Source organism: Bubalus kerabau, chromosome 16, assembly GCF_029407905.1.
Source record: "Bubalus kerabau isolate K-KA32 ecotype Philippines breed swamp buffalo chromosome 16, PCC_UOA_SB_1v2, whole genome shotgun sequence".
Taxonomy (NCBI): Eukaryota; Metazoa; Chordata; class Mammalia; order Artiodactyla; family Bovidae; genus Bubalus; species Bubalus kerabau.
The window spans coordinates 77,260,310-77,282,325 of NC_073639.1; the positions used below are offsets into that span (position 1 = coordinate 77,260,310).

Sequence of the window (22,016 nt, forward strand, 5' to 3'; positions counted from 1 at the left end):
GCGGTGGCCGGAGTGCTCCAGGTCCCTGCTGGCACAAGTGCTGGGCTGAAAGGGGTCTTGCTGCCCACCCAGGCCGCAGCACCTGCAGCAGGCCCCCCCACCTTCCTGGGCCTCCGGGTGCCGTGAAGGGGGTGTGGCGGCACCTCCCGGCTCACCCCCCTCCCCTGGCTCACAGCACCCCCCAGCCTGAGAGCCCACAGCTTACGAAAAGAGCTCTTTATTCCACATCGTCCAATATTTTTACACAAGTAAAATAAAATGCATATCTCTATATACTGCGTTCCGGGCGGGAGGCGGCGTTCTGGAACAAACGCCCCGCCGTGCCCTGTAAACATGACGGGTGGAGATGGGGAGGGCAGGCGGGTGGATGGTGGGCGACGCCGCCAGGGAGGGCGGCCGGCCGGCTGGCTGGTGGCGGGAGGGGACCCCGTATGTACACACACCCAGCTGCTGAGTGAGGCCTTGCACTCGGGGGCCAGTCAATAGCGCCCGAGCACCGTCCACAGCACCAGCACCAGAGCCAGGGGGACGAGGCTGCAGGCGAGGCCGGGTGGGGTGCCTGAGCCCTCCACCCCGCCGCTCCCGCCGCCCCCACTGCCCGCCTGGCCCAGACGGCACTGGCTGCGTGTGCGGTTCTTGCGGGAACAACCTGGCCGCCTTCGCGGGCCCGTGGTGGGGGAGCCCGGGGGCTGGGAACCCTCAGGCTGCACCGCCGTCAGGGGGGGCTCGGCTGAGCCCGGCAGGGTCCCGAAGGGCGAGTCGTTGATGTGCCGGGGGCCAGAGCGGTTGCCTGGTGCGCTGTCGCCAGGCGGGACTCGTCCCTTGAGAGCGTTGCCGGCGGAGGCGGGCCTCCCGGCCTCCAGCACTGAGGCCTTGTCCACGGCGTCCGGCTGGCAGCACTTGGGCAGACCCAGAGGCTCCTCGTGGACAGGCCCGCCGGTCCAGATGGGAGGGGCCGGCAGCGTGGCCACTGCGCAACCCTCCAGGTCGGTGGCGGCCAAGCGCTTGAGGTCACGGCCGGCCAGGCGCGCGGGCAGGCTGCAGGGCAGCTCTGACGAGGAGCCACGGAACTGCTGCAGCCAGGCCCAGAGCGGGCGCGCCCGGCAGTCGCACACCCAGGGGTTGTCGTTGAGCCGCAGGTACTGCAGGGACCTCAGGGGCGCCAGGGCCTCCGCGGGCAACGCGGAGAGGTTGTTGGCAAACAGGTAAAGCGTCATGAGGCGGCCGAGGTCCCGGAAGGCGTGCGGGTGCACGCGTGCCACGCGGTTCTGGTGCAGCAGAAGGCGGTCGAGGCTGTGCAGGCCGCGGAAGGCGCGCTCGGGCACGCTGGGGATGCGGTTGCCGTGCAGGAAGAGGTGCGTGAGGTTGCCCAGGTCGCTGAAGGCGTCGTCGGGAAGCGCCTGCAGCCCGTTGTCCTGCAGGTAGAGGTACTGCAGGGCGGCCAGGCCGCGGAACAGGCCGGGGCCCAGCTCCCGCAGGCCGCAGCGGTCCAGGTGCAGCGTGTGTAGGCGGCCCAGGCCCCGGAACGTGGCGGGGTCCACGGCCCGCAGCTGCGCGTTGTCGCTGAGGTCCAGCTGCTCCAGGAGCGCCAGGCCGGAGAAGGCGGCCGCGTCGATGTGGGCCAGCGCGTTCGAGTGCAGCCACAGGATGGTGAGGTTACGGCAGGCGCGGAAGCTGGCGGCGGGCACGTACGCAATGCGGTTGCCGTGCAGGAAGACTCGCTGGCTGGTGGCTGGGATGTCGGCGGGCACAGCCTGCAGACCCTGCTGCGGGCAGCTGGTGGTCACCTTGGGTTCGCTATAGCACACGCAGGCGCCTGGGCAGGGCGCCGCCACCCTCCACGCCTGCAGCCACAGCACCCAGGCCAGCAGCTGGCTTCCTGCGGGCAGAGGGGAGGGCGGTGAGGTGGGCGGGGCGGGGCCAGCGTTTGCAGGAGGGATTCCGCTCCTGTGAGTGGGCGGGGCCGGCGAGGGCGGGGCTGTGCGGAAGGGGTTGTTGTCCCTGTGAGTGGGCGGGGGCCAGCGGGGGCGGGGCTTGCAGGAGGGACTCCGCCCCTGTGAGTGGGCGGGACCAGCGGGGGCGGGGCTTTCAGGAGGGGCTCCGCCCCGGGACCTCTAGTCCGGGGATCCTTGCCCCACCCGCCATGAGGAAGCTGCTGCACCCCAAAACCCGCCAGGGGTCTCAAGCTCCGCGGGAAATCTTGACTGCCGCCTGGGACTCCACGAGCTGCCACGCCGCAGCCACCACTCGGGGTCCAAGGGAAGGCCTCCTGGAATGGACACTCACACCTGCAGACGCCAGAGCGCCGGTTGGCCTGTGCGCAGTCCCAGCGCCAGTAGCTCACAGGCCAGGCGTGGGGAGAAGCCCCTGGCAAACACAGGCGCACCAGGTGGGCCGCACTCACCCCACCAGCCCAGGGCTACTGCTCACGTCCAGGCCTGTCTTCTGACAGCTTCTGCACCAGCACCACCCACCCCAAGAAGGTCCTCACGGGCTGCAGGAAGGGTGGTGCTGTGACCCAGAGCCCCTGGAGCCAAGGCCTGCCTGGATTCTGAGGGGGCCTCACCACCTAGGGAGCTGGGAGCTGTAGCCCCTCGGCCCTCAGCTGGGGTCTGGTCCCACAGCCGGACCCGCTTGCTCCACCAGCCCCTGGATCAGGAGCCCCGAGGGCAGAGGCGGGGGCAGGCAGGTCCAGGACTGGGTGTGCTGCAGCCCCAGCTGAGAGCCCCTCCAGGCAGGTGTACTTCCTGGTGAACCTCCGGCTGCCTCCTCCCCTCTGCCTCATTTTCTGCTCCATCTCCTACCCAGGCGAGGAGCTTACTCCAGTCCAGCTGCCCCCAACCCTCCCGCCCAGACACTCTCCCAGGGGTTCCACCCCAGCCAGGGGGGTGCAGCTCCCCTTTTCCTTCCCCCATCGCGGGGCCTCCCCCAAGACCTGGAGTGGGTGGGAGAGTGCTCCTGGGTGCTGTCCCCAGGCTGGGCTCACCAGCAGGGTCACATGCCCAGCACTGGGCTCCCTGCCTGTCACCCCACTGTTAGAGCCTCTCCTTTGAATGCAGAGGTTCTTTCTGCCTCGGGAGTGAGTCTATTAAAATGTGAATCCCCTTGGGAGGGTTACGGCTTATCAGCTAACACTTGAGTTATCAGCTAACACCTTCGTTGACAGCTAACACCTGCATTGACAGCTAACACCTTCCTTGGCAGCTAGCTAAGAGCAGGATTCTGCAGACCCGAGGCCAGCAAAGTGCTGGGGTTGGAGCCGGGAGGGAGAAAGGAGAGGACCACGGGCCAGCTTCTCCAACCCAGGACTGTGACCTTGGGCTCCCATCCCCTCCTGGGTCCTCTCTGCCTGGGCAGGTGCCGACGCTTGCCCCAAGCCCAGAGGCCCAGCAGGCTGGGTGTGTCCACTGGGGCTGGGCCGTTTGTTGGCTGCTGGGAATACGGAAGCCCCAGGCCCACCCCCTGCAAGCCCTGGATACCCCTCCCTGGGCTGGCAGCACACAGGAGGTCACCGGGTGGCATCTCAGCTGGCATCCCCTCCCTACTGTCTCCTTCCAGGCCTCCTTTGGGAGGCAGGGCCCGGTGAAGCCAGCTCCGTGGCCTCCCACTGCTGTTAACCGCAGAATGTGCCTGTGCTATAAAAATGGTACTTCCTGTTCCTGAAACCTTGTGGCAGGGGACTCTCTGGGGTGGGGGCCGGGCGGGGGGCAGGTCCTCATCAGGCCAAACTCTGGACCTCACCACCACGGCTGGGCCACGCCATCGTGACCAACCTGCCGCATACCTGCCGACTGAGCTTTGTTACCCTCGCCCCCTGACCTGGGGCTCCCAGGCCGGCAGCCATGGTCTGTGAAGTTGTCTGGGTTGAGGTCGGCTCACCACCAGAACCGGCCGTCCCCTTGCGGGGCCTCCAGAGGACCAGAGGCCATGGGCCACGTGCCTGGGCCCTGCCAGGAGGCAGGCATCAGGCAACAGACATGGTTCCCCGCTCGCTCAGCCGGCGGCTTTTGGGAAACCGACTTCTGAGGGCCAGTCCCTCTGCATGGCCCTGCTGACAGCACGGCGGCCGGCGGTGGGCCCGCTCCTCACCTCAGCTGCAGTAATTGGCTCCGGCCTGGCCCCCTTGGGGCCTGCCCGCTGGTCTCCATGGCAACCCCTCTGCTGAGCAAGCAGAGGGGGCATCTCTTTATGAGATAATCAAGCCCAACTTTGGGTTATGTGTTCATAATCACGGCGGGCGCCCCGGAACGTGGGAGCCCCCACCAGGTAGCGGGAGGCTGCCACTGGCCACGCCCCAGGGCCTGGACCCCACCACTCACCTAATCCCTCCCACCTTAGGAGGCGTCCCCACCCCCTGCCCCTCAGCTGTACCCAGACTGTCTCCCAGCCCATCCCCTTGTCCCGCAACCCCCTCCGCCGCCCGTTCCTTGCTGGCTTCCACGGTCCTGGCCTCTCAGGCCTCCGGGTCTGCCCCCATCAGATGCCCTCAGGCTGCGCCCTGCTCACCTGCCTCTCCTTTCTTCCCCCTCAATCCCCCCCAGGCTCCGGCTGGCCGCCCACTGCCCCGGCCCCAGTGGGCCCCAGTGGGAGCTGACCTCCTGCACACAAGGTGAGAAAACTGCCCAGCGCGTGGACCTCATTCACAGAGACCACAGCATGGCACGCCGGGCCCCCTCAGGGCTCTGCAAGCCTCACGACCCGGGTCCCTGCCAGGCCAAGGTCCCCTCAGGCCCTGTAAGCCTCACGACCCGCGTCCCAGCCAGGCCAGCAGGCCCCCTCAGACCCTGCAAGCCTCACGACCCGGGTCCCAAGCCAGGTCAGCAGGCCCCCTCAGGCCCTGCACCTCACGACCCGGGTCCCAAGCCAGGTCAGCAGGCCCCCTCAGCTTCCCCCAGAGCCAAGCTCTCCTGTCCCGGGGCCTCTGCACAGAATGGCCGGGGTCTCCTCCGGTACTCTCCCTGTAGAGGGGCACCTCCAGCTTAGGCCAGGTCTGCTCTGGAGCCATGGTTCAGGGCTGCACTCGGGGGAGGACCAGCCCCTCGGGCCTTGGGGGCAGGGGCTTGGGGACCAGATACTGTTCAGGGTCTCTCTTCCTGACTGGCTGACAAGGCCGGGAGGCTGGGAGGTGTCAGGCCTGGCGTGGCTTCCAAGGCCATCTGCACCAAAGAGATGGAGCAGGGCTGCCAGCCTTGAGGCCCAGAGCCTCCCTGCGGCAACGGGGCGGCTGTGGCACCCGCTCTGTGGTCTCGAGGGCCCACCAGCTGGTGCAGAAAGGCCTGGGTCGGAGTTGCACGAGAACCCGTGTTCTTTCTGGTGTGTGAGCCCACTTTCAGATTAGGAAGCTGAGGCAGTGAGAGGCTAAGCTGTGACCTGCTGCCACTCAGCAGGTCCTGGGGGAACATGGGCAAAACAAGGAGCCACAGAACAGCCAGGAGGGGCAGGGGGCACCAGCAGTCCCAGCCCAAAGGGAAGCCGGTGTGGCCACGGCCAGAGCGGGGCCCAGGCTTGGACGTGTGGGTAGCTGGCCTCGGGTCCCGGAGCCTGGGGTCGGTGGTCTGTGGGGGCTCGGGCAGCATCCGCCCAGGACCCTCTCCAGCACCAAGAACGTCCCATGGAGGGTCACATCGCCAAGTGCGGTGCAAGGCCGAGCAGGAGGCCACAGCCAGCCTAACCAGGCCAGAAATAGCTCGGGGGGGGTGTCCACGCGCCGCAGAGGGTCACGGCTCCCCAGTGCGGCTGCGCCTGCGCCCCATCCCTGCCGGCCCCACCCGCGACGGGCTCACCGCCCGCCCCCGACGTCCATCTGTCCCCCTCGGTCATCGCTGTTTCTCATCCTCACCGCCCACCTTCCGTCCGGCCGGCAGGCACAGACACGCTCAGTGCGGCACACGTGGCCGGGCCGTTTTGGGCCCCTTGCCCGGCTCGGGGGTGGGTGGCAGGGTGTATGGGCTGGCCCAATCCCTAGCGGGCAAGGTGACCCCCTGTGGCAGGAGGGTGAGGGACATGGGGTTGAGCAGTGGGGGAGACAGGCCTGCTGTGGGCAGAGCCCGTGACGGGCAGACCAGGGGTGAGCGGGCCCGGCGGTCTCTGGGGGACTAGCGTGTCCCCCGTTTTACAGGCGAGGGGGTGTGGTTTTGGGGTGGTGGGTGGGGCACCTGCTCACAGCCCAGGAACTGGCAGGCGTCCGAGTCTCGGGGGTCCGGGCACTGAAAGGCCTGCCTGAGCCGCGGAGAGCCAAAGCTCCTACCTTCGCCTCAGCCAGCAGCCCTGCCTCAAGCCCCTGGGAGGCAGTTACACAGCGGGTTACAGGGGACGGGGGCCTGGCCGCACAGAAGCGGGAGGCCTGGGTGCAGAGCGCACCCACCCGTGTGCTCTGAGGGTGGCACGGTCGTGGCCCTGCTGGGACCCTGTGGTCCAGGCGCACACTGGGCCCCATCATGCGGCGTCTGGGGGCCATGGAGCCCAGCTGGCTGTAGGCAGACATCGAGGGAGGCATGCTGGAGCCCGCCGCAAAGCGAGGACCCAAGAGTACCCTCTGACAGGCGGGACATGGGGTGCGTGGGCTGCAGGCCTCGGAGCCAAGGCTGGGCCGCCAGCACGCAGGGCTTGGGACCCCGCCCTGTCCAGGCACATGTTATTCCACAGCGCCCACCTCCCCGGGGCCCCACTGGGCGGGCTGGGGGTGGGGGTGGCGCTGATGACACCACACCGGAAGCCTGGTCCAGCCCCAGGACCGCTGGTGCAGGCCACGCCCGACTCCCAGCAGGGACTCAGCAGGCACTTCCTCCTCCCACCTCGCACAGCATCAGGCCCGCAGCATACACCGGCTGCCTAATTACCTGGGGATCTCTGTCCGCACGGCCCGGCTCGTCAGGGTCCTGTGCTAATGCCATGCAGTGGCCACTGTCGCCTCGCGTCCCCAGAGGATGCTAATGAGAAGGTGGCTGCTGGCCGACATGCCCCTGCCCGGGGGGGGCTCAGAGATGGGGCATGCCCCACCCCAGGGCCTGGGCCCTGCTGCCACACAGCTACCACCAGGCCCACCAGCCTGCCTCGACGCCATCCACTGCCCGCTCCTGTCCTGGACCAAATGCCGAGCCCGGCAGGGCCAACAGGGCTGGCTCCCGCCCTCCCTCTTCCTCCTGGGACCTTGCCTCTGCGGTCAGCTCAAAGCTGACTGTTCCCGCGAGGCCCTGTTGGCTGCCTCTGGCAAGGCCACTGCAGTGTGGGAGCCCACGCCCCGGGGCCCACACTTCGGGCGTGCACTGTGGGCACGTACACACACACACACACCCCCTCTCTGGACGTGTGCTGCTGGCGCCTGGGTGATCCGGGCTTAGAGGTGAGCTTGCTGGACGGCCCCGGGGCTGCTGTGACGAGGCGACACTGGCAGACGTGGGAGTCCCGGGGCTGGGCCGAGGGGTCGGCCGGCCTTTGTGGTGGAAACTGATGGGCCGTCACCTCAGCGGCTCCCGAGCCCTTGGCCCTTGTTGGCATCGGTGATGAGGCCAGCGGCAGCCTCTGCAGAGCGGGAGTTACTCGGCTCTGAGAAGACAACGCCAGGCTCTGGAGGCCCCAGACCACTCACCCTGGGGATCAGCCTGTCCTGGCTCTTGACTGCTGCGGTCATCACTGACCTGAGGGGCAGTCGGACTGGGAGCCTGCTCATGCTGTCTCAGGAGGGCCAAGTCCTCCCAAATGCTCCCGACCGGGGTGGTTTGCGCTCTGAGACGGGCTTACCCCGGGCGGGGTGCTTGGGGGCTTTGAAACTGAGCAGCAGCGCTTGGGTGGGGCAGCAACCAGCAAGGGAGACAGTGGGGAGAAGCAGCAAGGCCCACGGAACACCCCGGCTAGAGGCGAGTGGGGGGCCCAGACCCTCAGCCCGAGACACTGTCACCGGCCGAGGCCACCACCTCTGGGTGGCCGTGTGTCCACGGGAGGCTCCGGGGAGGCCTGCTGGCAAGGAGGCCCTGCACGCCATGGTGTCTCCCCTTTCCTGACCAAGGTGCCCCACTTTTATTATTCGTCCTTAAATGGCAAGAGCTGTCAGCCACGGCCTGGATCCGGACGTTGGGGGAAGTGTGTCAAACCCGGCTCTCTGTCCCCACCTCCCACCAAGTGGATGGCGTCGTGCTGGCGGGCCAGCGAGCGCCCCGCTCCCGTGTGACCTGGTCCCAAGCCCCGGAGGAGGAGAGACCCCCCTGCCCCAGCGCAGGGCAGACGCAAGGCAGCCCCGAGCACTCCAGCATCAGGGCCTTAGGTCATGCAAGGCTTTCGTGGCCAAGCTTGGCTCCCAGGGAGGCCCTGTCTGTCCACCCTGGCACCCCAGCTTCACATGCGTCCAGCACCAGGGGCCTCCTGGGAACACCCAAGACACCAACACCCTCACTCCTGGGGGCTGAGCTACATGCCCCCAGTGCAGCGAGGAGATGACCATCAACCCCACGCCTCAGATGTGGGCACAGAGCCTGATGGAGGGGCAGCGACCACGGGGAGCCAGCAGGACGCTCACTGCAGGGGCTCACCAGGTGACTGGGCACAGCGTGCCAGACCGCTGCCTGCCACACCAGGTGACCAGGGCAGGCCCTGAGCCCCAAGGGACCCAGATAGCTGGGCGGGGAAGCAGCCCCTGTGGCGGGTGAGCCGCTGAGCCCCCTGCCGAGTGCAGGCTCTGGGTTCCCTGACCCCCTGAGTGCTGCCACCTCAGCCCAGGCGTCCCACTCCGTGGGCTGCCTGAGGTGGACCCCAAGGTCCGGCAGCCCTGGTCTCCGCTGTGGCCTCTGGGACATGCAGAGTGGCTCCTGCCTGATCACCCACACCCACCAGTTGATGGGCCCCTCTCTCAACAGAGCACCCCACCAGCCTCCATGCCTCCCCGGTAAACATTACCAGAAAACCAGGTGTCTGGAAGAGGTGCCAATGCTGACAAAAATGGAAATGATTCTAGAGGGAGCAGAAACTGTGTGATGAGTAGATAAAAACTAGGGAAATCCAACCAGTGTCCTCACAGGGACAGGGGAGGATATAAAACAAGAACAGGGTGCTATGAAAAAGGAGCGTCAGGAAACAAGAAGAGCCCTGGGAGCTAAAGATAGACCTGCTAAAGTTACCAAAAATCAATGGAAAGTCTGGAAAACAAGGTCAAGGAAGTCTTCCAGAAAGAACAACAACAACAAAGAAAAAAAACAGAAGAGAAAAACATGAGCACAGAGCCAACACCTGTCTTAGGAAACTCCAGAAAGAAAAACAGAAGAGAAGAGGGGAAATTACCGAGAAATGATACTTGAGAACTTCCCGGAGCTGAAGACCCCCCTGGGCGAGTGCCTGGCACAACGCGAGATGTTCGTGGCATGGCCTCAGGCCTCAGGGTCAGGAGAGGAGCCGCGGCACGGCTGCAGACTCACTTAGGAGTGGGCCACGCGGCTTAGACCTGCTGACGTTTGAGGGCTCACAGACTGGTTCTTCACGGGGTCTTTTTTAGACAGTGGAACGTGCTTCAGCTAAAACTGGACATGAACCCAGAAAGAGAGAAACACGAACCCCAAGAAAGACTAAATGGTGAAGGGCAGTCAGGGGCAGCTGTGAAGGGACGGCCACGTGCCTGGCCCAGGAGGGGATGGCAGGTGAAGGCCTGGAGGGAGATACTCCCCCCACCCTGGGGAGAAACCAGACCGCCAGCAGAGTGCCTGCTGTGGAGCAGAGGAGGTCCCGGAGGGTGGCACCTGGGATGAGGGCAAAAGACAAAGTCAGCTGTAAACTCCAGGAAAAACCAAGGGTCATGCCAGAGCGAGGGGTCACCCTCTGTGGCCACGCAGTGATGAGCATCTGCGTGACCTGGGTTAGGAAACACTGGTTATGAATTCAACTGGCAGCCTCGCTGGCGAGCGTGCTGGAGAAGGGGGGGCCGGGGTCGGAGCCATGGACACGTGGGGGTAACCATCTGGAGGAATGGGGCACGCGGCGGCAGCAGGTGGGTTGGAGGAGGACCGCACACCAGAACCCCGGGACCAGCCTCCCAGGGCCCGGTGCAGGCTTTAACGTTGAGCAAGACCACGGTGTTATCTTTTTAAAAAGACTGCAGGCTTGGCAGTGAAACCTCAGAAACAGAGATAAATAAAAAGAAGAAAATAAAGTGTCTCTGCCAGAAGGTGAAGAGGAACGTGGGTTAGCGGCAGCATTTCCAAGGTGCGGGGCGGGGGAGAAACTGGGACTGATGCTCCCCAAGCCTCTGGCGCATGGCGGGCGGCTGGCTGCTCTTCAGCCGCTGCTCGGCCAAGGGTGGCCAAGGACGCCCCCGGTCTCCAGGGAGCACCAGGCGCTCGGCTCCGAGGCCTTGGAAATCCAGGCTCTCGGAGGGATCGCTTCCAGCCTGAAGATCATCTGTGCGCTGGGCCCCTCAGAATCCCCCGGGTGCTCCCGGGTCACAGATCTGACCCCTGACCCCAGACTGGGGACCCTCAGGAGCAGGGAAGCCAGGGGGAAAAACCCCCGGGGCATCGGGGTGGGGGTCCGCTGACCTTGGCAGAGCGCGGACAGGCCTCCCCCCTGCCTCTATGCGAGCCTCAGTCGTGTGCTTGCATCCAAACGCCCGGCGTGCGGAAGGGGTGGGTGACGTGAATAAGTAATTGCTCTTTTATTAACGAGTGATAAATTATTCCTATATGATTGTGTGATAACTCTGCCTTATTTGAAATCACTTTGGGATGGAGCTCGTTGGCGGCTTCTCACCAGCGAGGGTGGGGGCACCGGGCGACGCTGCTCGTGGAAAGCAGGTCAGGGCACTTCGGACGCTGTGCCAGGCGCCCCGGGGCGGGGCGGGCAGGCTGGCCTGGTTTCCTGAGCACCCGCCCCCGGGCCCAGAAGTGCCTGAGGCTGAGGTCCGGCTGGGGAGCAGCCCCGGAAGGCCCCGAGCATTGCTGGGGACGCCCCGCAGCTGGGCACCGGGGGCCACCTGCACGTTACATTGCTTGGCTCCGCTGAGGCCCTGCCTCTCGCCCACCTGGCTCCCACCCGGGCCTCCGTGCTCTGCCCAGCCTGACACACACGTTTGCCTTTTCCCCCAGATTTTTCCTAATTTATTTCACGTCCTCTCTCCTTGCTCAGCCCGGGGACTCTGGCAACCTCGGCTTCTCAGACCTGGGTTTGTGGTCTGTGAATGGGAGGGCTGTGAACCCGACAGACCCTCACGGGTGGGGGCCCGTCACCCTCCCTCCACGGTCGCCTCGACGGTCTCCTTGCTTGTTTTTGCCCCACCCCCCACCCCGGGCCGCAGGCACGAACAGGGTGAGTCAGATGTGTTCTCCGTTGCTCCATCTGGGCTCACGTGCTCACACTGGACGGGGTGGCTCCCTGGGAGGAGGAGCAGGGGAGGCCATCCCGACAGCGGGAGCCCCTCAAGGGCCCTGCCCGGTGGTCTACCCTCTGCAGACTCGTCCCCTCAGCCGAAGAGTGCATACAGCCAGACCTGGCAACGTGGGGACAGTGATCCCTGCCCCCGTGTCCGAGCTGTCCATCTGGCAGGAAATGGGCTGCAGGGGTCGGACGGGGAGACTTCCTGATTCCCAGCGCCCGCCACGGCCTGGTGCTGAAGGGAGGGCTCCGGAGAGGCGCCGAACCCCCAGGCTGCTGCCCCCACCCCCACCGCCCCGCTTGCCGCCCTGGGAGCAGGTGACGAGTGCGGTCCCTAGGGGCACCATCTGTCTTGGCTGTGATGGGCCCTCTCGGTGATGTCTGGGAGGGACGCAGCAGGAACGTCTCTATGGGGAGAGTTTTTCTTTTGCAGATTCTCACACAGGAAGCCAGAAGCTTGTCACACCTGTCCCCGTGTCAGCCTCTGCCTGGCAGAAACTGGAGCTGAGGCCGGGAGATGATGTGCGGCCTAGACCTGGCCAGGGGCCCTGTGCCTGCCGGCAGGAGCTTAGAGCTCGCCACCCCCACCCCCATGGCCCCTTCTGTCCAGCTCGAGCTCCCCTCACCCCTCCCTGCACCCCTCTTGGTCCCCCTACTCATCTGACCCCCACCCCGACCCTGCCCCCCCGAGCCCCACACGGCAGGCCGTCCCAGGGTCTTGGGGCTTCTGCTTGCACCAGGAGTCCCTGGTCCTGGGCCAGGACGGGGTCCCAGTATGGCCTCATCAGGGGCCTGGTGGGGCCCAGGCCTCAGGCTCCTCACCAGCCTGCCAGCACCCACGCCAGCTCCTCTGGCGACCCTCGTGGACTTTCAGGCGTCTCCCTGGGACCCGAGGTCCTGATTATGTCACAGGAATCTCAAGGTCCCCGCGGCCCTGCATGGGACACGTGCTGGAGACGCAGCTGGAAGCCAGCCTCCCTCAGGGACCTGTCGGGGGTCCCCCTGCCCCTTGTGTCGTGTGAAGCGTGGGGCACAGCTCACCCCACCAGCAGGGCTGAGGAGGGTGCTCCCCAAGTCTGGCCTCAGCTGCTAAGCCAAACCGACCGTCCCGAGGGGAGGCTGCCACGTGGCAGGCGGGCAGGTGGGTGGGGGCCCGGACAGGGCGCACGGGTGGGGGAACCCACACTCCAGTCTGAGTGCCACCCGATGTCCTCGGGGCAGGGCAGGACGTGGGGGTCTCAGGCAGCACCATCACAGCCTCTATTCCCATAGCATGGCCCAGCACAGGGCAGGGGGAGTCCCAGCTGAGCAGAAAGGGCCCCCAGGAGCTGGGACAGTCAAGCCTGCAGTAGGGCCCCGGGCAGCAGTCTCCACCGACTCCCTTCGAAACCTCCTGAGTGGCAGGGAGGCCCAGAGGGTGAGGGTCCTGCTGGGGCATGGTTGGCTTGGGGCCAAAGCCCAGGCTCTCCACGCAGGCCCCCTGCGCCCTTGTGGAGAGCACTGCCCACAGGTGGGCACCCTCTGCAGACCTGCACCCTGGGGACCACCTTGGGCACCCGGCCCGTGCTCAACAGCCACTGGCCCCAAAGACCACTGGCGCCTGGGGCCCTGGGCACTGACTCAGGGCAGTCCTGAGACCACCCCACCGTTCCTGCACCCACCCCAGCCTGCACCCCGGCGCCAGCCCTGGGCTGAACTTGGAGACGTGGACGGTGGGGAGGCAGGTATGTGAGTGCCAGATGCTGGGACCTGGGAGCTGGAGCAGAAGAGACTTTTCCAAACGAGACCCCCAGTGCAGGCCTCGTTGGGGGGGGGCAGACACAGGAGCGTTCGGGACAGGAGGAGCCTGGCTGGCAGCGTTTTAGGACAGCGTCTCAGAGCCTGAAAGGAAGATGAGATGGCGGCGAACATACGTGGGCGTCTGTGGCCACAGGCCCAGGAGTGGGCCAGTCTGCAGCAGACCCCCGGGGAGGGATACAGGAGGCGGGCGGGGAGGGGTCCAGCTTGACACTGGACTTGCCCTTGGGGAAGGGTAGCGGGAGGTGGCCAGGACGCTGGGCCTTGGGCCCGGATGCAGCAGCGGAGGGACGTGTGGTACAGGGCAATGACCACCAGATAGACTGAAGCTGGGGAGCCTGAGACCCCCAGAGAGGCACGTGGAGGGAAATGGGTATAGAGCTGCCAGGGGTGGCAGCCCAGGGGCCTGAGACTCCCCTCATCTGCACACGCCTGGCACACAGCCCGGAGGCAGCAGACATTTGTTAACCAACCCCTGGAAGCTGAGGCCCAGACGGCACTCCGTGGCAGGCCAGGCTGAGGCCTCAGAGCTGGCCCTGCCCGGCCGGCCCAGAGGCCAGCAGGTCCAGGGGCTGTGGACTGCCCACTGGCCTCGAGCCCCGCCCCGCCGTGCAAGTCCTCTGTGTGTGTGCTGAGCACCTACTCTCTGCCTGGAGCAGCCACAGGACGCCATGAGCCAGCCCCCCACCCCCACGGGCCCCACACACACACCCAGCAAGCACCCCACACACCTCCAACTCAGGGCATTTTCCCACCCATGAAGGCATTGGGCCGGGAGTTGGCCCCTGTGGGTCATGGACGAGGCCTCTGGTGACCGGGAGAGGGTGGTGCTGCCCAAGGTCACACAGCAGGCTGGCCCTGCCCGGGCTGATCCAACGGCTGCCAGACTTCAGGCTGAGGAGAATTCTGGCAGGTCCCTGAGCCTGTCCCATCTGGGCTCTGGCGGGAGGTAAATAAAGGCACTGTCTCGGCAAGGTCGCAAGGGTTGGGACAGACCAGGGACACCATGCTGGGCCCAAGCAGTTGAGGGGCAATCTCAGAGGGCTCCCTGGAGGAGGTGAGGGGCCCAGGGCCCTGCCATGGCCCTAGCCCCTCAGTGCCCCACCCCCTTCCTCGATGGGCCCCTCACCCATCAGCTTCAGCCTCAGCCTGACATTTCCCGTGACATTTGCTGCAAAGAAATAGAGCCATAAACCCAAAGGTTAAATTTGCACATTGCCTTGCTGCCAGGAGAGCAAGGTCCCTCCGCCTACCAGGTGCATGGCTGCAGGGCTTGTGTGGGACAGCTCACCCTTCCCGGGGCCCTGGGTGGGGGCCCCAAGGTCCCCCTCCCAGCCCTTCCATTGGATCTCAGCCACCAGTTCCCAAAGCAGGTTCCTGGGCACCACAGGCCCTGAGTGTGCTACACAGGGTGACTGTCAGAGGGGCTCTGCCCATCCAATGCCCTGCAATAAAGAAGCTCCATCGGCACCTCCTACCCAGCCAGTCCCAAACCAGCCCGACCACGAAACGCTCGTCCAGTCCCCCCAACACTCCATGGAACCAAGATCCCCTGGAGCCTGCTCTGTGATGGTGTTGGGCCAAGGAGCACCCTCCTCTGCCACCCGCCCCCCCACCCCCGGGGTGCCAAGCGGCTGCCTGAACAAAGCTGAGTCAGCTTGGGACACCCCACTTCTTGTCCCGGGCTTCCCGTGTCAGCATGGGCCCAGCTCCACGTGCCAGGGCCCTGCCGGGGCAGGCCACGTGCCAGGTGTGAGTGTGGCTGCCCGGCTCCTTCAGCTCCACCTCTGGGTTAGCGTGGGCAGGGGGCAAGGCCGTGGCCAGGGCCCCCATGGCCCACTGTCCACCCCAGGCCTGCTAGGAGACGGCAGTCAGGACTCTGAAGGGCCGGGGTGGGGGCTGTCAGAAGGCGGCAGGGGAGAGGCCGGCCCATGGTGCCTGAGGCACCAGGGCTGGACCTGGGTGCCGCCAGCAGGCCCAGGCGAGGCGTGAGAGGCCTTCGGAGCCGGGCTCTGGGCAGGTGGGCGGGGCTGGGCCAGGCCCCGCCTCCTATGGGCACCCGGCCACGCCCCCGGCTCCTGCGTGGTGTTTGCACCCCGTCTTGTGTCCTGCTGCGCAAGCGGCCGTGATGAGAGGCCAGGCCCGCTTAGGACACGACTGAAGGCAGGTCCTTGGAAAGGGCTTCCACCCTCACCCACACACCCGGACACACAGAAGCGGGTCCCATCGTGCGCAGAGTTTAAGATACAGCAACCAAGGAAGAAACTGTGGCAGAGGACGCCCGGCCAGGCCCACAGGCTCTAGCGATGGCGGAGATGCAGGCTGTGGGTGCTGCCCGCCCTTGGGCCCGGGCGGATGCTTCCAGCTCCGTGGTCACCTGTCCTTCAAAAGCATTCGGTCCTAGCAGCTCAAGATGGGCAAGGGCCACAGCCCTCAGCTGCTGGGTTCAGAGGGGGTCTGACAGGCCAGGAGAGCCAGGGAGTCAGTGAGGGAGTGAGTGAAAGGCCATCCAGGAGCAAAGGTGGGATCTGGGGACTGGCCGCTGGGAAGGGAGGAGCGGGTGGACCTGGGGGTCGGAGGTCAGGTCACATTGACCGTGCAGAGCCAAGAGCAGTCAGGAAGGCCAGGACGGGGCCCAGGGGCGGGGGAGCCACTCACACCTACCCCCCACTCCCAGCGACACCCCTATTCTCCCCTCGGGCTCCTGACCCCCTGTGCACGCACAGACTGAGGCTCTTTGAGGACTTTCTGGCTATAGGCCCAGGAGAGCAGGAAACACGGCCCCCTGGGGGGCTCCCCTCTGCCCCCTGGAGCCCCAGCATGTCTCCCACAGACCGCCCCGCAAGACCTCCTGCTGGTTGAGACTCCCAGCCCAGGCTCGCCTGCCCCACCTTTCCTCCACGACCACAGGGAGAGCCGGCCCTGACCGCGGCCCCTGGCTGGCACTGGTCGTTGCGTCAGGAAGCCAAGGCTCAGGGTTCAGCAGCCTGGCGTGGGGGACACACGTGGCCATGCCCCCTCCCGCAACGCCCTCTCTCCCTTCTGCCCCCACCTGCCCCTCCCTTCTCCAGCTCCCCAGGGGCTTCCATGGGCCTTTGTTCCGCATCTTAGTGGGGAGCATCCTGCTGGCAGTGCAGGGTTCCAGGAGGACTTCCCTGTGTGGGACTGCAGACCAGCGCGGGTGCTGGTGTTCTCAGTAGGCTGCAGAGGCACTGGAGCCAGCACTCTGTTGGGGCCTCACCCTGTACGTGTCCCTAGCTACTCCTGAGGGAGGCCTGATCACTGACCCATGTCCCCAATGAGGTGAACCGCACACCCAAGGTCACACCACGGCCGGTGGCGGAGCTGGGACCACATCCGGGCCCTGATTCTCCTGCCATTCCACACCCAGGAATCGGGATCTGTGAGCAGCTTCCTGCCTCACGTGGGCACTGGTTCTTCTCTCACCTCCAGTGGAGCAGGAGCGGGGAGGGTACCCACTTTACAGATGGGAAGACTGAGGCTGAGAAAGGGAGCAGCCAGCCCCCACTGCCTGCCCCATCATGGGACCCACCCAACAGCCTATAGGGATGAGCTGCTTGTCCTCATTCTACAAAGACTGGCCCTGTTGGAGGGGGCCAGGTGGTGGGCCCCACCTCTCTGAGCCCTGCGCTGGGGTCCTGCTCAGCATGGTGAGAGCGGGTAACCTACACCCTAACCTCAGTCCTCCACCCTAGCAGCTGAGGCAGGCGACCCACCACAGAACCCCTCACCCAGAGGATTCTCGCCGTGGAGACCACCAGCCACCGGGGACAGAGCCTTCGTGAGGTCACCCTGGGTCAGCTGTGGGGTGGGCACATGCCTACCCTGAACTGGACCAAGTGGCAGACTCCGGGGCGTGCCAGGGGCTGGCCTGTGTGTCACGGCACTGAGGCACTGACCTCGAGGTGTGAAGTGGGCCTTCCCCACCCAGGTGGGTCCCAGCCCCCATCAGCCAGCTCTGCCTCAGCCTGAGGGGAGCGGGGCAATGAGACACCTCTTTGGCCTCAAGCCTAGGGCTGGGCACTGAACTAGCTCCAAGCACACGGTTCCCAGGGCTCAGCTACAGATCTGGGTGGGGGGGAAGCCAGCCATGGCCTGCCTGGGCACACAGGGCACCTGCACTAGGAGTGGAAGAGACACACGCCGCTGTGCTCGCAGGAGCACGCGGTCATGAGAACAGAGACACACGTGCAGATGCATATTGAGTTCAGGCCACACAGGCTCCGGGGCTGGGCACGGAGGATCCCTGGACACCAGGCGGCTCCTCCAGCCCGAATCCCCCACCCTGAGTTCCCGCTGCCCGGCCTCCCCGCCAGGACACGTGCTCCTGTGCGCCCAGCGTGAGCCCACTGAGGCGACCACAGCGCCCGTGCTATGTGCACGCATGGCCGTGGGTGTGCGGGCGGGGGTGGATGTGCACCACAGCGTGTGCGCGCGTGCACGCGGGGCAGCCTGGCACGCGTGTGCACATGCGTGTGCAAGTGTGCAGCCTTGTGGACATGAGCACGTGCAGAGAAACGTGTGCAGCCTGCGGCACCACGGACATGAAGAGGGGGAGACCAGGGGCGCATTCTCCAGGCAACGCATGCCCCACCCGCCCCCAGCCCTTCACACCAGGTAGAGGGGAAGGGTCCCGCGGGAGCCGCCAGGGAGGGGGCGCTCGAGCCCCTCCACGTCCCCTGCCCCTCCGCGCAGCCCGCAGGGGCCCTGAGGTTGCGGATGGGGGGTGCTTGCCTGCACCTCTGCTCGCTCGCCCCCTGGGGGGGGGGAACAGCTCTGGGTCAGCCCCGCCCTCCGCGCCCTCTACTGTCGCCGACGCCCCCATCATCCAGCTGCGGTCTGACCCCAGAAAAACCAGAGGTCCTGAGCCGAGTCCGCGGGGTGCGAGGAGGGATGCGGCTGGACACCCCCACCCCTGCTGGGTGCCCGCGTTTCTGCAGACCTGCTGGTTAACCCCTTCGCGGCCGGGCGCTCCGAAGCGGGACCCCACCCTTCCCGACAGCGGACCCCCACCTTGGCCCCGCCGTCGGCCCCGCCACCGCCGCCAACTTTTCCGGAAAGCGGCAACTTTTCCTGCCGCCGCGGGCTCCGCCCTCCCGGGGCCGGGCGGCACTGCGGTGACCCTCCGCAGCCCCTGGCAGCACGGGCGCGCCCCGCGGCTCGGGGAGGGGCGCTCGGATCCCGCGCGCGGCCGGCCCGGGCGCGGCACTCACCTCTGGCGGACGCCCTCTTCATCGTAGGGGTCGGGCGGGACGCGTCGGGAACCGAAAGTCGCTCCGGGGCCGGCGCCCGTCCGCCCGCGGCCGGTCCGCATCCAGGCGCCGCCGCTCCGGCCCGGCCCCGGCCCGGCCGCGGGACGAGGCTGCGCGCTCCGCCCGGTCGGCTGGGCTGCGGGCGGCGGCGCGGAGGCGAGGGCGGCGGGCCGGGAGCCGATGAATGTTTTATGGGATCATGTGGTTTGACGCGCGAGCGCTCCGCCGGGTCCCCGCCGGCCGGGCCGGGCGGGGCGGGCCGTGGGCGGGCCGGGGCGGGGCCTGGCGGCGGGCGGGGCGCCCACCTGCGCGCTCCGGGCCGGGCCGGGCAGGGCCGGCGGGAGGGGCGTCGGCCGGGGACGCGGGCTGGGCGGCGGGGAGGCGCTCGGCCCGCCCGGTGCAGCGGCTCCGCGCGGCCCGGACAAAGGCGGCGCGTTTCTAAAGAGGCGGCGGCCCCTGCAGGCGGCCGCGGGGATGACGATCCGGCCGAGCCGGCTGGGGGTGCGGGTCGAGGGCGTGGCGGCCCGGGCTCTCGGCGTTTGGGGTTCCCCGAGCGGCCAGCTACCCCTCAGGGCTTTGTCCGCAGGCCGGGGAACGCGGGGTGCGCCTCGGCGTGGCCGACGCCCTTCCTCGCTTCAATAAACACCGGAGGCCAACCCCCTCTGCCAGCAGCCCTTTGCTGGGGGAGCCTTGCTCCATTTTTCAGTTGGAAAACAGGCTCGAAGCTTCGCCGACTTCCTAAGGCCCCACCTGTCTTTGTGACCCAGGGAGGGGACTCAGGCTCAGGCCTGCCCCTACCTCCACAGGTGTCCGCCCCCACCCCGCCCCGTCCCCTCCCGTGGATGTCGTTTCCCACCCAGGAGCTCCTCTTCAGAGCCCACTTGCTTGGTGCCCTCCACCCCTACACAGAGTCAGGCCAGACTCTAGGGCCAGAGAACCTAGTGATGCACCCTCACACTCCTGGGACACCTGCACAGCTGTCCCACCTTCCTCTGCGCGGGGTGGGGAGGGGGGAGCTCTCCTGAGTCTTCAGCCAGCCCCCGGGTCAGCATCCCTGCAGGCTGCCTGGGGGCCACGTGGATGGGGACTGGCTGGCAGGGGGTCCCTGGGATCCTGTGCTCAGGGAGGCCTTGGGTCCTCCCTGTGGCTGCAGCATCCTGGCTGAGGGCTTGGGAACCCCCCTGGGAACCCAGCCAGTGTCCCCCAGAGGCTGAGGGGCTGATGACTGGGAGGCCTGGCACGTTCTGCCTCCTCATCAGACCTGCCTCCCTCCTGACCGCAGAGGTGGCTTGGGTGAGGTTGGCAGAGCATGGGGGAGCAAGGCCGGCTGGCCTTCCAAGGGCAGGTGGGGCCTCTCTGAGTCCAGTGTTCCCGTCTGCACACAGAGTCACAGCAGCCTCACAGGCTGGACACCACTGCTGGGGCCTGAACCCCTCCAGCTGCTGCATGTGGCGCCAACCTTTGCCCGCTGTGCCCCAGTCACCCTTGTCCCAGGCTTGGCTTACTGGGTCATTGTGGAGCACACTCGATTCCCAGACACATGGGAGGTAAGCGGGAGCCAGGACCCCTACCCTTGGTGTTCTTGGGCCCGCCCCCAGCCACGCACACACAGCTGCCTCCCCAGTGGATGCTGGGTGCCACCAGTGATTCCTGCCACCGCGCGGAGGCGTGTCCCCCACTGTGCAGGCGGGGAACCTGAGGTCAGGCTCACAGGGTTGGCAGGAGGCAGAGGCTTGTCCGTGGTGTCAGTCCGTCCCCCACGGCACCTGCACGTGGCAGCAGCTCCCAGACCGGGAAGAAGTTATCCCCTCAGGCCCACCTGAGACCAGAGGACTGGCCCCGTCACTCTCAGTGGTCGTCATTCTGAGGTCAGGGTGAGTGTGGACCTGGACCCAGTGCTCCTGGGTGGCTGTAACTATCTAGGCCCCAGGTGGGCCCACCACTGCTAAAGCCTGTAGATTCAAAGCCCTTCCTGGCAGCAGTGGTGGGCACCCGTTCTGGGGCCACATGTTTCACCCTCCAAGCTCGGATGTTCTGGCTCTTCTGGCCTGGGGCTTGGGCCTACCACGCACCCAAAGGTCTGTGTGGTGGGAGTGGGCTGAGGCCTGCAAGCCACTGTGGACTGCGGGAGAGGACACTGGGAGACTGTGTCTCCCAAGTCAGCACCACGGCCAGCGCCCTTCTTGTTGGCTGCCGAGCCTGGGAGATGACCCCTGTGTGGGGGCCGTGGGTGTTGGCTGGAGAAGGGGGAGCTGGGTGTGGACCCGCAGGGAGAGGGGTGCTGGGCAGGGCTGGGTGGCAGATCAGCCTGCCTCCAGCAGGAGGCTGCGGGGGGTGGGCGTGTGGTAAGGGTGTGGATACACCCAGGAAAGCCTGGGGGACGTGCTGCAGCCTCTGGGGGTTAGTAACCGGGGCCGGAGCTGGAGACACTGTGGGAAGGGCCTGGTCGCACTCTGAGGACCAGCTGCTGGGCTGCCCAGTGGGGATGGAGAGATGACAGGCTGTGGTCCAGGCAACACCGATATGAGCTGCCCAGGCTTTCTGGACGTGTGTCTCTGGGGCTGGGAGGCTGTGGACACCTTGCTCTCAGGGCTGCACAGCCTGTTCCCCCGCCTGGGCTGAGCTTCTGCCTGAGCTGACCCCACAGCTGCCACACGCAGGGAATGGCCTCTGTCAGCTCTCCCGCTCTGCCCCTCTGGTGAGGCCACATTCCTGGCTGCCTCACCCTCACCCCATCCTGGGGACCAGCCCCCGAGATCAGCCTGTTGGGCAGGAGAGGCCCTGTGGGCTCTGTGACCTCGGCCCGGGCCCTGCCTTGCTGAGCTCGGGGCAGCAGGTGGATGAGGCGGACACTGATGCCTCCTGGCCTCCATCCCTGAGGGGGCATGCAAGAGTCTCCCTCAAGCCTCCAGGTCCTCTGGCACAATCCAGCCTGGACCAGGGGACACTTCCATCGTGGCTGGTACCGGGTGATGGGTTTGAACCTGCTCGGAAGCTCCCAGGGGCTGTGTTCCATCCTGCAGAGACAGGCCTGTGGTGGCTTTGCTTGGTGGCTGGTGTGGGACTTGTGGGCATGTGGTCCCCTGACGGCTGTCTGGGGAGGGATGGGGGCACGGGGCACGGTTTCTGCTGCATGCACGTCAGGCCACCCAGGGTTACCCAAGGAAGGACCTGATTTTGCCCAAGTGCTGCTCCAATGTGACCCTTCCTGGCACTGAGTGGGTGGCTGGGAGTGTGATCCCAGTGCCAGGGAGCTGGGGGGTGTTGGCCTGCCATCTGGTCTCTCAGTGGAGGGCAGCTGCCTGCTTGAGGCCCAGAGGAACTCTGTGCCAGGCCTGCCAAGTGCATCTCCCCCTTCTGTGCTGTGGTGCGGACACCACTGCCACCACCCACTTTATAGACAGGACGGTGGAGGCCGAGGGGACTTGAGTAGACCCACGTCCTGGCAGCCCCTCCTGCTGCTTCACCTAGACGCTCCCTGTCCCCCACCCCAGCTGCAGGGCTGCAGAGGGTGTTCTGGCCCCTGTCACCATCAGCCCTGTGCCCCTGAGGAGTCCCTCTGCCCAGCTTTGCTGATATTAAGCCACCATTAATCCA

The 22,016-nt window shown here is 66.5% G+C and overlaps 1 protein-coding gene across 1 annotated transcript; it reads right to left on the reverse strand.

The window, feature by feature from the left end:
• Nucleotides 1-201: 201 nt before the first annotated feature.
• Nucleotides 202-3,763, reverse strand: RTN4R (reticulon 4 receptor). Its single transcript, XM_055549978.1, has 5 exons — nucleotides 3,742-3,763; nucleotides 2,805-2,935; nucleotides 2,431-2,494; nucleotides 2,143-2,367; nucleotides 202-1,879 (listed from the first exon to the last, which is right to left on the reverse strand). Exons 1-5 carry the CDS (start codon nucleotides 3,761-3,763, stop codon nucleotides 480-482), a joined length of 1,842 nt encoding a protein of 613 aa, XP_055405953.1. The 3' UTR covers nucleotides 202-479.
• Between the last annotated feature and the right edge of the window lie 18,253 nt (nucleotides 3,764-22,016).

Excerpts from the sequence above, each read along its gene's own strand:
- RTN4R (XM_055549978.1), bottom strand. The coding sequence starts at position 3,763 with ATGGCGTGGCCCAGCCGTGGTG. Across the intron at positions 2,936-3,741 it reads GGCGTGGCCCAGCCGTGGTG|GTCTTGGGGGAGGCCCCGCG; the intron begins GTGAGGTCCAGA and ends CACCCACTCCAG. Across the intron at positions 1,880-2,142 it reads GGTGCAGCAGCTTCCTCATG|GAAGCCAGCTGCTGGCCTGG; the intron begins GCGGGTGGGGCA and ends CTCTGCCCGCAG.